This window comes from Typopeltis vanoorti, chromosome 12 (genome assembly GCF_054136105.1).
Source record: "Typopeltis vanoorti isolate ZY-2024b chromosome 12, IOZ_Tvanoo_1.0, whole genome shotgun sequence".
Lineage (NCBI taxonomy): Eukaryota > Metazoa > Arthropoda > Arachnida > Uropygi > Thelyphonidae > Typopeltis > Typopeltis vanoorti.
This window is the reverse complement of record NC_143560.1, coordinates 112,585,976-112,600,844: the sequence shown is the minus strand read 5'-3', so window position 1 is coordinate 112,600,844 and position 14,869 is coordinate 112,585,976. Positions and strand designations below refer to the sequence as shown.

At 36.1% G+C, this 14,869-nt stretch overlaps 1 protein-coding gene across 1 annotated transcript in view; it reads right to left on the bottom strand.

The window, feature by feature from the left end:
- Positions 1-14,869, bottom strand: part of LOC150101140 (succinyl-CoA:3-ketoacid coenzyme A transferase 1, mitochondrial-like) — a 155,207-nt gene that overhangs the window by 127,420 nt on the left and 12,918 nt on the right. Inside the window, exon 3 of the mRNA XM_090402085.1 lies at positions 8,546-8,679. Within this exon, the coding sequence (XP_090258211.1) occupies positions 8,546-8,679 (134 nt within the window). The remainder of the gene's footprint in view (positions 1-8,545; positions 8,680-14,869) is intronic.

The following is a 14,869-nucleotide window of genomic DNA, read 5'->3' as shown; positions in this document are numbered from 1 at the left end:
TGTTACGTGTTGTTCAAACTACCTTTAGAGAGTTCAGTGAGAACCTGCAAATTTCTGATTTTTGATTTTGCGTATTTAAATCTTTCATTTCTGATGTATTATATGTGAGCAGCATATTGATTGTTATTGTCCACATTACCTACATGGCATGTGAAGCCACAACTTTTGGGAATCTTAGGTTATATATTCTAGCCCTTATCAATGCTGTAGGTAAGAATTATCTTATTTTCACCATCGTTGGCGTCATAAGAGGGTGGTGACAAGAATGCAGGAGTCAACTGTCACTATCGTGTGTGTGTGTGTGTGTGTGCGTGCGTAATCCAAATTGGGAGAATAAAAATTACGTAATTGACTGAAAGCGAGCCAAAAAATAAACAACAAAAAAAAGATTCCTCTAGTTGGTAATTAGAATCAAACCTATAAGTCTGTTTTCCGCGATCCGTCGTAAAAGTTATCACGAAATAGCTCTGACACTCTATCTATACGGTGATTTACCCATCTTATTTTTAATTATTGGAAGTAAATAATAAATACGGGTTTAACATTTAATATTATCTGAGTGTTCGTTCTCCTATAAGTGTAACAAATGCATTTAACATAAGCAAGCACCTGGTCACAGATCCAGCTGTCAGACTTCCAGGATTCAATCTACCTAGACACCTCTGAAGACACCTAAACAGATTTAGGACCGGACAAGGCCGTTGTTCCCCCACCCCCTTTTTTTTTTTTTTTTTTTTTTTTTTTTATTTGTGGCGCTGTGCAGACAATGCATCATATTACTGATGACTGCTCCACACACACACACACACACACACTCTCTCTCTCTCTCTCTCTCTCTCTCTCTCTCTCTCCCCTTCTTATTCCTACTATTTATTCCCAAATAGTACTATCGATTGGTTATTTGAACTGTCAATCTGCATATAGTTTTGCTCATTAATTTCTTGTATTATTATAAATACGCTAAATATAATAAATATTTTTAAATGTTTTTTATTGTTTTGCATAACTCGACCACCCTGTTCTAGAGCAGGAACTTTTTCAAGCCACGGCAGGCCGCTACTCATCGGGCATGTGGTCGCACACCAGGGGATGAAATTCATCTTCCGATTTATAACCTTCGCAAACATTCATGCCTATGTCGGGGTATTCGAACTCGCAACATATTGATTGCAGAGCATGTACGCTACCACTTGGTTATCCAGACCGGCAATGTACTGAAACTAAACCTGCTCAGACTTCGAAATAGCTAAATGTGAAAAACTTCGCTCATTCCCAAATTGTAGTTGCGCCATTTGATCTCTTTACAGAGTTATTGGTAGCACTTTCTGCCCATTCTTGTGTTCTCTTCTTCTACATCTTGATGTCTTACTCATGAAGGTGTAGAAGAGGTGTTGACTTAGTCATCACCCTCAAGCCGACATCCTGGCATTGCAATTTTTAAATACCTACATCAATAACAAAAGAAAGGCTCCTCTTACTAAACCCAATACTTATTGCCTTCGTAATCATTTACCAGCGAGAGACCAGTAAAATCTTGAGAAATAATGGATACTTAAAATTGTCTGTTCCGCTTTTCCCTTCAGTTTTCCTCCTTTTTGTTTTATACAGAGATTACCATAATTTTATTCAGCTTTTGTATGCTTTTTTATTGTGTAGGCGTACATCCTTCAGCTTGTATTCATTCGATAAAAAAAAGAGTCAAAAATCGGTATCACGAATGAGCAGCTAAGAATTTGCAAAAGGTACGAAAAACCTAGCTGCGTTGTTGGTTCCTACCAAAACATCATCCTAGCAGTCATTCTCTACTTTTCTTCCGTCTTCACCTTCCTCCCTCCTTGAACAAACGTCCCTGTCCGCTATGGGATTGAATCCACATGCAATTGCTTGGAGGCGATCTCCACTCAGCCAACCATTTCGGACTCTTAACAGCTATTTAATTTGTATAGGACCATTTTCAGTGATAGTTTCATCTTATGTATTACTAATAAATAAACAAAGTGACGCCGTTCGACATTATGAGTGAAGATGTAACTTTTTTTTCCAGCAAAATTCAGATATCCAGAAGTATGGATCTGTATGTGTCTTGCTTTGTCAATTGATGATTCGAGTGAAATTCCTTTGCAAATACATTGTGGACAGGTTTCAGTTTCTTTATTTTGTAATATTTTGTAATATTAACCCCCTTCCTTCCCCCACAAACGGGCGATTGTAAAAATCTAACGCATCAGTGCCGTGTCTGGGGAGAGAAGTAACTGGAAATCATGCGCTTACAGCATTTTAATTATTGGAAAATTCGACTACTGACTGTTTGATCAGCTGTTGTGTGTGAGCGCACGTAACTGAAGTCATGAATCCAGAACACAACAGCAATTTATAGAACGCAAATGACTGGCTATAAATATCAGCGGGAGCGTGTGAGGCTGTGAAGCCAGTGCATAAAATATATACTTCATGTGAATCCCATCAACAGGTTGCCAAACTATAATACATGGTACGGTGGTATACTAAGCGTTAGATAATCCGGAAGCCCTGCTCAGGAGACCAAATATGCAACGAAACTCTTCACACCAAACATGCAATGAAACTCTTCACACCATTTCACATTTCCAATAAACTGAGTCATGGTCTCACAAGGGGCGAAATTCATGTTTAATCTAATTGCCCACAGTAGGACTACTCCGCCAAGCAGACAGGGATGTGTTCTTTTGATTTTCGTGTTTTGAGGGATGAAAAGCCCATTTTTTCGGCCAGGGTAATCTCTTCGTACTTATTTAATTCACCAGGAAAGTTATAAACGCTCTTCATATCGTAGAGACAGGATTCAAACTTTCCCAACCGGAGTGTAAGTGCCACGTCATCTTCAGGACTGCGCTACGGCGATGTCAAATATAACAGGACTGTGTACATTATAGTGGAGAGGATTCAGAGAGGCGAGTGCTGAACGAGTGGAGAAATAGACTGCCAGAGTCCGTTGTAGGTGCCATGACTGTGAATGAGTTCAAAGCGAAGTATGATAGTTACTGCGCAAATGTTGGACGCGATGTTTAGGGCCTCCCTCGATGAGTCTAAGGACTCCTTGGAGTAGCTAATAATAATAATAATAATAATAATAATAATTTTTTTTCCTTTCAAATATTTACATATGTACAATGATCACCTATTCAGTATATTATTTTACAAGGTTCAGTACTTTGTGCTACATATAATGAGATTTAAATAGTGATGATGATAACATAGTTTATTATTATTATTATTATTATTATTATTATTATTTAAATAACAATCACAGTAATAATTTACAATTATATTGTTCAGAGTTACATAAGTTGTATAATATTACATGTTGTAGTTTACTATTTTTTTTTCAAGTTTGAAAAGGTGTGATTATACAACAGTATTTACACATATGCAATCAAAATATTATTTTTCCTAATTCTCACAAACATAAAGCGTAAACTCATGATTTACATTTTTTTATTACATTGCATACATTTGTTAGTTATTACATACATCACATACATTTGATTACATATGATACATCACCTAAATTTGTTTACCTATGATACTTACATTACATACATTTGTTTACATATAATACATACATTATATATATTGGTTTACATGTGATACGTACATTACATACATTTGGTTACATATGATACATCTTGGATGAGAAGTAATTTCTTTGCTTTCATCCTCGAAGCTTATATGTAAGCTTATCTGAGGATGACACCAGTTGGTTATTATATATTGTTTTTTTTTTTTTGCTGTGTTGGGAAGCTACGAAATCTATGATTAAGAAATTCGCGCGCGCACGCACGCACGCACGCACGCACGCACACACACACACACACACACACACACACACACACACACACACACACACACACACACACACACACACACACACACACACACACACACACACACACACACACACACACACACACACACACACACACACACACACACACACACACACACACACACACACACAAATACAATACTTTGGAATGTATTGATGTGTCACTGAACTGGAAGCCTGAACGAATATATTGTGTTTCATTAAGTTTGTATGGTATTTTGGGTGCGTGTTTCTTGTTCATAGTATGTCCTTAGAGCTCTTTTCAGGCTATTGTAGTTTGTAAGGTTTCTGTATTCAAAAGGTAATTTATTTATCGTGTCTGGGATGTAGAAGTTTCGCGTGGCCTTTCCGTAGTGATTATTGTATTTATATGTGATATGATTAGTTGTCTGAGGTCTTGTTATGCGATATGTGTTTCTGACTGTCCTGTAGTTGGCATCGAGATAATGTTTTAGCAAAGCTGCATAGTTAAATAAATGTTTTGCTGTCAGTATTTTGTGTTCTGACATTGCGGTGTATATAAAGTCGTTATGGTCTCTTTGTTCCCAAAAGATCAGTTTTATGATTTTGTACTGTAACGAGATTAATCTATTTAGTTTGTGGGGTGCACCGAAAGCATACGTTGTTATAACGTATCTTAGTATATTTTGACATAGTGCTTTGTATATTAGTGTTTTTTTAGGCGTGTGGGAACTATGTCTTTTAACCTGTAGAGTTTGCCAGTTATTGTTCGGAGTTTGTTGTGTAGATGGTTTATGTGGCTATTCCAGTTCATATGTGCATCGAAGTAAATTCCAAGGTATCGTATTGTTTCAATCTGAGTGATTATAGTGGTTTCGCTGTTCTGTGTGTTTTTTATGTTGGAGAGTAGATGTTGGATGGTTATATATTTGTTATCAACTGGTCGAGTCAGTGGATTTCTGAATATCATTAATTTTGTCTTATGTGAGTTTAGGTGTATGGAGTTTTTCGTGAGCCAGTCTGTGATCAGATTTATGTCATGTTGCATATTTGTTTGGGCTATGTTTGTGTTGTTACGCATGGATATTATCGCTGTATTGTCTGCGTATTGGAATATCTTACCTTTGAGAGAGGTAGCTCATTAATATCGTGCGTATAAATGTTGACTAGAGTTGGGGAGAGTACAACTCTCTGTGGCACTCCACAGGTTACTGGTAGCTCTCTACTTCGGTTTGACCCGATACGTGTGATACGCTTTCTATTTCGGAGGTAGTTTGTAAACCATCTGTGCAGAGGCCCATCTATTCCAACATGCCTCAGCTTCTCTAACAAGGTTTGATGTGTGAGTGTATCAAATGCTTTAGTTAGGTCAATAAAGACTACCATGGCAATTTTGTTTTTGTCTAAGGCAGTATTAATTACGTTTGTAAAGTCTTCCAAGAGAGATGTTGTTCCCTTATTTTTCTGAAAACCATGTTGTGTTTTGGGGATAATATGAAAGATCTCTGTATATGCTGTGAGTTTCTTCAGTACGATCCACTCCATAATTTGATTGATAATTGGTAATATTGCTATGGGTCTGTAATTGCTGATTAAATTTCTTTTTACATGTTTCTATATGGGTGCGATAATGGCGGTCTTTAGCATACTTGGTATCTGTCCTGTTTTAAATATTTTGTTTATTAATTTTAGTAGGATAGGACCTTAGATAGTTGTATGTTTCTTGATATCCTTAGGTCTTATACATCAATTCCTGGGCCTTTGTTTGGTTTGATTTGATGTATTGCAGAGAGAAGTTCTGCTTCTTTTATCGTTGGGAACCATAATGTCTGCTTTGATTGTGGTCCAAGTGGAGGATCACGTTTTGTGATTGGGGGAATATTTCTGTGCAGTTCTTGGATGGAGTCTGCAAAGTATTGGTTAAAGTCATTTCCTAGTTGTTGGATAGGTTTTCCGTCTTTCATGAAGCTGTGTTTTATGGTTTCGGAGGCGGTGGTGTTGGGAGCACAATCTAGCATCTCGTTGATCAAGTGCCAGGTTTGTTTCATCTTGTTTTGTGCAGTGGTTAATTTGTCTCTGTAGTAGTTTCTTTTGGTATTTCTTATTTGTGTTGTAAGGCGATTCCTTGTTATCCTATATTCAGTTTTTAAAGCTGTGTTATTTGGATATCGCTTTAATTCTTTCCATAAAGCGTCCTTTCTGTGTATTTCTAGGATTAAGTTTTGTGTTATCCAAGGATTTTGTGTTGTTTTTGAGCGAATTCTGACTTTCTTTGCAGCTTTCTTATATATTTCCTCCAGTGTGAGTCTAATGTTATTGTATAAGATATCTGCTGAATTTGATGCCATGTGTTCCCAGTTGGATTTTCTTATTTCGTGGGTGGCTACTTCTTCGTCTATTATTGTTTTGTGTTGCTTTTCTTCTGTGGGGCGTTGCATGGATATTGTCTTAGTGTGCAGGTTTGGAGCCGTGAAGTAATAATCTGCTACTTTGCATTTTATGACTGATGCAGTGTAACTGTTTGGTGGTGCTCGGACGTTTATGTGATCAAGGCAGGAAGCAGTGATAATATTTCCGAATATTTCTTCTCTAGTATATGATGTTATTGTTGGTATTAGATTATACATGGATAGCGTGTCTAGGTATTGTACAGTGTTGTTCTGGTTTTCGTTTGCAATATTTATGTTTATGTCGCCGATTATCATTAGGTATTCGGTTGAGCATATTTCTTGGCGAAAGCCAGCAATTGAGCTCCTGCAAGAATTTTATCATGTTTAAGTTTGGTGGCCTGTAAATAGCATTTAGTACTATGGGATGCTGTGTATTTGTTGTATTAGTGATTTCGAAGCAAAGGGTTTCAACATGCTCAAATTGCCAAGCAGTTTCTTTTGCTATTAATTTATGTTCGATAAATATTAATATTCCACCCCCTCTTTTTGTTTGGCGGCATGATCTATGTTGTTGGAAGCCTGGAATTTGGAAAGCAGTCGCTTCGTCATTAGTTATGGATATTTCTGTTAGGACCAATATATCAATAATACCGGTGTAATTCCTCAGATAAGCCTGTAACAATAACCAGTGTTTTCGGATGCTTCTGATGTTAATATGCAAGATTGAGAGTCGTCTCGCTTGTACTGTGTGTTGTGTCCATGCATCAAGCGAGTCGAAAGCACGATTGCTGTTGTATTCTGGTGTGATTACATCTATCTGATGGTTCACATTCATTTTTGTTGTGTTGAGGTCTTCTTTTTGAACTAAATTGGAGTATTTTATTTCACCCTGGCAGCCTATCTATGTCTTCCTAGCCTTTTATTTGTATAGACTGAAGGTTGTGACTTTCTTAAGAGTATCTTGCTGTCTTTGATCCACAAAAATTGATTTTTTTTTCTTCTGATTTTGCTTTTCTTGCTTGGTACATCAGATTCTGATTGAAAGGTGTTAAATACTCAGATAGAAAGAGTGGTGTATTGTCTTACGTTGCGTTTAAGTACTTGACAACTGGTTTTTTCCGTTTGCTGGCTTTTATGAGATTGTCTCTTGTAGGCTTGCTTGTCAGATGAACTATGACTGGTATGGGTCGTGGCGAGCCTTGTTTTTTGTTCTTCCTGGGAATCCGATTTATGGTCTGAATATCATTATGCTGTAAGGGGATGTCAATTGCATGACCCAACTTTATAAATACGTCTCTGAGATTTTCTGTGGATTCACTTTCTGGAAGACCGTTTATGACAAGGTCTTTATGTTGTTGTTGATTTAAAAGTTCGTATTGTCGTTTTAGGAATTAAATTCTTGACAGAGTTCGGATGTGTCTTTTATCAATTTCTGTTGCCTGTCAGTTAGTACGTTAATGCTGGTTTTAAGGTCTATTACTGTTTGTAAGACTTCTTCGACTGTTGTATTATTAAATTTAACAAACTCTTCATATTCGCTAATTTTTTTTTTGTTATTTGTTTATTCTGTTTATCAAATAGTTCTTAGACAAGATCTACTAAGCTGGCTTTTATATTTTCTAAACCTTTTTCTAATAATAAATTTACGGAATTCAAATTATAAGACTCACCGGTATTTTTTTGTCTGTTCAGTTCATCGTTCAATTCTGCCTACGGCATAATCAGTTGCGCCGTGGGTGGCGGCGTTTCTTTGTTCTCTCTGCAGTTTAAGCATTTCCATTCCTCTCGTTTGGCATTGGATTTGCATTGCCATGTTGTTTCTGAAGTTCCGTAACATGTAAAGTGAAGATTCCTAACGCATTTCCTGCAGGTTATATGACTTCCGTCGGACGGTAATTCCTTCAGGCACTTGTTACACTTCATGACTCACCTTTCTTCCCTTGGACAACAATAAAGATGGCGACGTCCTTTGTTCTATGCTCGTTAGTGACCACAGTGAACTGTGTTCAATTTTCAGCATACTCAGATTTTGGATACCACTTGGCCGATTTCGATGAATTATATATCACTGTCTTCAGCGTGACAAGTAGAGTTACTTTGTGACACTTTTAAATTAAAAACAGGAGTTAAAACCACATTAAAACTATAAAAAACGGGACCAGCCATACATCCATGTAACCGTTCGTATGCCTACACACCACCCTCTCATAAAATAATAATAATAATAATAATAATAATAAAGACTAACAGTTCATTCCATAATACATATATCAATGTGAATCCATGCTTTTATCAGTAAGAATTCACTCCTGTTATAGTTCTTACTTACTTGTTTATTTTCGAAGAGAGGCACAAAATTCGATCCAGAATAGCCAGAAGTGCTAGAAGTAATTTTTAGATCCTTAACTTTTGAAAGGAGTAGTCCATCGAGTAAACCCTCAGGTGTGCCAGCGAATCCAAAACCTATGAAAATCAAAAATATTATTTCTTCAAATTTAAACTTGTGCTGTGTGCAAAGAAGTTATAGGTTTCATATCTAATATGTAATATACGATATATTATATGCCGTAGTTTTATACTAGATACCCTTTGGTTTATATATTTAATATTATTAATTGTTATTATCATGTGTACCACCTTCCGGTGGCTTTTCCGGTCATGCTTTCCTATGTGAATATGGTTGCTTTTGATGTTTTCTACCTCCCCTCAAAGTTTTTACGTGGAATTTCGAACCACCATGTGTGTGTGTATATATATATATATAATATATATATATTTATTTTTCTAAATTAACTGACTTAAACCCGAGAATTATAACACAATGACATTTATTTGAAAAAACGCAACATGTTTCGTCAAGAATGACTTCTTCAGGCGATAAGAACATAGAAAGATAATAAAAGACACTTAAATTAACATTGACACACTCTAAAGCTATACAATTATAAAGCCATAATATTCGACTGTAAATTACAGTTATTATGAGCTTGAACTACAGTCCGAGTTAAAGTTCTATTGTTGTACACCTGTGCGTGTGTGGAATCACGCGATCTCCAGTATCTAATAGTAGAGTTGAAAGAGTCTGCCAAATTATAGCTAAGATTATTATTCAAATGAAAAGGGTCTAAGGTGATTTCCCTTGACTCGACAATGCGGCGCTCTATTTCATCATGGCAGATGTGTAGGTTTGAAGTCCAATTTATTTCATGTTGGTGGCCTTCGTTGTTCGTGTTTATTGAAAGCAGGACATGGCCCGACAGAGCAGTTACTCTGGTTCTCTTATAAGCAATGTCTCTCTGATGCTCTTCGAGACGTAGTAAGATAGATTTCTCTGTCTGCCCGTAGTAAGGCTTTCCGTATTCACAAGTGACCTTGTATACACCTGGGAATTGTAGAAGGTTGTGAGGTTGTTTATAGTTGTTGAAGCGTGATATTATTTTTGGCAGAGTCGAGAAGCACGTTTTTATGTTAAACTTCTTTAGAATTCTGCTCAGCTTTTTGGATAGTGTGCTGATATATGGCAAGACGATATGACCTTTGGAGTAGCTTCAATATATATATATATATATATATATATATATATATATATATATATATATATATATATATATATATATATATATATATATATATATATATATATATATATATATATGTATATATATATGTATATATTTGTAGAAAGTATTTTACCTTGGGTATGATAAATGTTAAAGATACCAAGCTATTTTAAACCTGGTTTTACTCCAGTTCCCAAGTAAGCAAACAGACCATCAAGACAAGTTTTCGCCTGCAGGTGTTGCAAGTCTAGCTGACCCCGCACGTAGTGCAAGACCAAGGCAACTCATGGTAAAAGTAGAATAAGCTCTGATCACTAATCTTAATATTTACCCTTAATGCAAAGCACATCTCCTGGAGGAGATGTATGATGCTTTGTATTAAAGGCAAGGGGACACTACCCAGACCGGTTTCGACCTTTATTGAGGTGTATTTAAGTAAAGACCTCTCTAAAAATTAGGACGATCCCTAGACCACTCCATAGTGGCCGAAAGACCGTCCAACTCAGCGTTGGACGGTCTTTCGGCCGTCACTGAGTGGAAACTGAGTTTCCACTCAGTGACAAGCTCATCCTGTCACCGAGAAGAACTTCTCAGCGTTGGCTCTACCCAGTGGCAGGCTCACCCCACCACCACCACCAGCCAGAGCCATAATCTCAGCGGTGGCCTTACTCAGAGACAGGCAAAACCTATCCCCAACCAGAGCCTCTCAAAGCCAGCCCCCACCAATTCCGACCGCTATCGTGGTCTCATCATTGGGAGCCTGGCTAGAAATACCAAGATTTTAGTAATACAGAGCTTATAAGTATTTTACCAGAACAAGTTACCACAAGGTGTTTTAACCTTATTAAAAAAAAATCCCAGGAGGAGATATAAATATAGAAAGTATTTTACCTTGGGTATGATAAATGTTAAAGATACCAAGCTATTTAAACCTGGTTTTACTCCAGTTCCCAACTAAGCAAACAGACAAACAAGTCAAGTTTGCGCCTGCAAGTGTTGTAAGTCTAGCTGACCCCGCACGTTGTGCAAGACCAAGGCAACTCGTGGTAAAAGTAGAATAAGCTCTGATCACTAATCTTAATATTTACCCTTAATACAAAGCACGTCTCCTGGAGGAGATGTATGATGCTTTGTATTAAAGGCAAGGGGCCACTACCCAGACCGGTTTCGACCTTTATTGAGGTCTCATCAGTCGGAGCCAGGCTAGAAATACCAAGATTTTAGTAATACAGAGCTTAAGTCTGTTTGCTTACTTGGGAACTGGAGTAAAACCAGGTTTAAAATAGCTTGGTACCTTTAACATGCATATATTTATATGTATAGAGTTGTATGAATGAATGTATGAAGGTGAAAGCAATTACAAACATCCATGTCCACGGAAGGATTCGAATCTTCAGCCTATTGGGTGGAGAGCGGGTACGCTAACCACTCGGCAACCAGGCCGCAGAGTTGTGATATATGTACAATTAAGGTATTATAATTTTACATTTTTGATACATTTATTACACAATGCTGAGGGCATTTATTTTATTTTTTTGATATAGTCGTATATTTGTCATTTTGTTCACATCTTTCGAAACCGATATATGACTTATGTGAAGATTAATAAATATATAATTATATTACTTTTTTTTTTTTCTCAGCGGCTACTTTAATGTTAAGCAAAAGTTATTGCCGCATGTTGAGTAATGGAATTACAAGGCGCTCTTTAGGACAGCATGTGAAGTTAGGTTCTACATACTGTATTATTTAACAGATCTGATACAGAGAATTGACGGGTTGCTTTTCCGTATGCATTATTATAATTACTTGTAATGTATGTTATATGCTGAAGCTTATTTAATATGGATTTGTTGCTGTTCGATATTTTCTGGAAAAGTAATGTCTTAACACGACAGTGTGATATCTAAGATTTATTACGGTTAGAAGTCGATTGTTGGTATATGTTGATGGTTGATGGTTATCAGCCTGTTTTGCAGTTCGTTTAGTTTTTTTTTTTTTTTTTTTTTAAATTTTGGTTTAGAATCATAGCAAATTATACCATATCTCAGTATAGACTCACATATGGATTTATAGATAATTTTCCTAGTATTTGAATGTAACATTTCTTGTAAGTAGTTCATTTTAAAGAGTAACATCCGCAGTATTTTGTGCATATAATTAATATGTGTTCCACAGCATATTGTAGTCAAAATGCAGGCCCAAGTATTTGAGGGTTTGTCACTTTCTGGACTGTTGGGCAAGGACAGGTTTTTGTTTTCTTTGAGCAATGTGAAGTATGACATTTCAATGATATGTGGGAGAGATCTATAACCATCTGAGGGTTTCTAAATATTATGTGTTGAAAATTTTTGCTATTTATTAATAGAATTATGCATGAGCCAGACCTATTGATGGGTCTTCTTTGTATATGGCTATGAGTAGTGTGTCATCTACGTACTGGTAGATGTGACTGTATAGTTGAAGGTTGAATAAATCGTTTACAGAAATATTGTAAAGGCATGACGATAGGATTGCCCTTTGCGGAATGCCACAACTAATATTTGTTCTGTTGCCGTAGATCTGGGATGGCCAACTCTGCGTCCTTTTGGAGCCAAAATAATTCCGGTAAGACTTAGAAGAGCCACAACCTTTGACCGATGCGATGGTAAGGGAGTAAGTGAGTGTGTGCATGGCGAGATGGGGATGCATAAGCTATGCCTGCCACAACACGTTAGTTACACTTCCGGCGCTGATCTATCGGTGTCGTTCAACATATTGTTGCGTGAGTCCATTGACAGTGCTTGTTATCATTGAACTCTTTTTCAAGTGCTTAGAAATTCTACATAAAAAACATAAAATATGAAGAGGAACACAGGAGTTTTAGGCCAGAATGGGAAGAAGAGTTTCTTTTTTGTGAAACGAAAAGTAAACCAACGTAAATTGGCTTACTTTGTTTACGAAAGTAAACTACGTACTGTGAAGCACTATATTCAACTCTTAAATATATTAAATCTAAATATAGATTTGTTTTAAATGATGAACGTTTGAACGAGCTTGTAAGAACTGCTTTGACTAATTCCATACCTAATTTTAAGGAACTTACTAAGAAAATGGTTACAAGGAAGGCCTCTACTAGTAAATAAGTAACTGGAATTATTGTGTTTCGACTTTAAAATTATTCTAATTGTTCAAAGTAAACTTCATTTAATGTTTCGAAATAAACTTTTTTATTGCAGTAATTTTTATTTTGTTCCTCTTTTTTCTCTTCTCCTTTTGTTTATTTTTTCCTGGTAGAGCATGAAGAGCCACATGAGACGCGTGGACGTGAGCCACGTTGTCGTTATCCCTACTATATATACTATTTATTTTTGTGAAAAAAGAAAAAAAAAAGAAGACATTTATGGTACCAGCTAAAAAGAAATCCGCGTAATCAGCGTTTAAAAAGCGAATATAATATAAAACGAATGGTTCTGTTTTTCAGAAAGTCTTTGATCCAGTCGTGGAGTTTTCCTCTTTTGCTTACCAGCAACATACTGGTTTCTTTATTTTTACGAAATCTGTATTGTATATTCGATAATATTTTGAATTTTTTGAGAGATATGTGGATATTTTTTCAATTCACAATTCTTCTTTTCATGATTTTTTCTGTTACTGACAGCGAGAATATAGGCCTGTAATTGTTAATTCCATCGGATTTTCGTTTTTTATGTAGTGGAGTTTATCAATGCTGTTTTTGGGTCTGGTGGTATTTTACATTTCTAAAAATTAAGGATAACAATCTGAGTGGAACTGACTTTACGGCGGAGTAAGTGCAGTTTGATACCCATCGATAGTATTTGATCAAATCCAGAGGATGTTTTCAAAGTTGAGTTTTGAGATAACTGTATCCAAATCTTTTTGTGTTATCTGGGGTAACGAAAGAGTCTTATTTTGTGTCTGGATAGCGTTGTTGTTTGGCTTTCTAAAATCGAATATAATTCGTTCCTTCAATGTATTATTAAATTTGTCTGCTAGTTGCTTGTTACTTAAACGGGTTTGGCAAAATTTTAGATAACAGTCGTTGAGGCAGGAGGAGGTGGTATTTTATTGAGTGCTTCGTTTATTGTTGTCCATGTTCCTTTAATGTTTCTTCATTAATTTAATTTTATTGGCGTAATAATTACGCCAATAAATTCGCGTATTTCTGATTGGAGTTTGTTTCTGTATTCTGTATATTCGCTTTTTAAACGCTGATTACGCGGATTTCTTTTTAGTTGGTGCCATAAATGTCTTCTTCTTCCCCCCCCCCTCCCCCTTTTTTTGTATGTTTTAAGTAATACATATATCGTCGTTTAGCCATGGAGGTGAATCACTGCTGGTTCTAATCTTTATTTTACGAGTAGCTTTCTTGTTTACACGATGCATCGATTTGACTAAAGAGTCATATTTATTGCTGATTATTGTATGGCATTATAAGATACCATAGAGTTTCCGTAATTTCTTCATCAACAATTTTATCGTCTATTACTTTTTTTTTTTTTTTAAGTAGTTTGATGTGAGTAAGGAGTTTTGTTTCTCCAGTACTGGGATGTGTAATGATGTAAATTAGTGATCTGCTAGTTTTGCTTAGTAGTTGCGGATGAAAGTCTGTTTTCTCTAACACGAACGTTAATATGGTCTATACAGGATTGTGCTATGTTTTCATTTATCATTTCCTCTCTAGTATGACATAAAATGGTTGTTGTTAAGCCAAATTTGAATAGTGTTTCTAAATAAGCAGTGGTTATGGTTGATTCAGAGTTTAGGGTGGTCATGTTCATGTCTCCTGCTATAATTATAGGCTGATTAAGGTTGTTGTTTATTTTTATTAGCCAGGTTTCTAGTTTCTTTTGGAATGCTTTAGGATTTTCATCTCATGTCCTTTAAATGGAGTTCAGTATTAAACTGTGTTCGTTGATACAGTTCTCTAACTTTAGGCAAATGTTTTTGGCCATCTTAAATTTAATTTTTAGCTAACGTAATGTGTATTTTTGTTTAACGTAAACATCAATCCAACTAACTTTACTTTTCCATGACAATAACTGAACATTTCGAAGCCAAACTGTATGGTAGAAGCTCCTCGCTGCTGATCA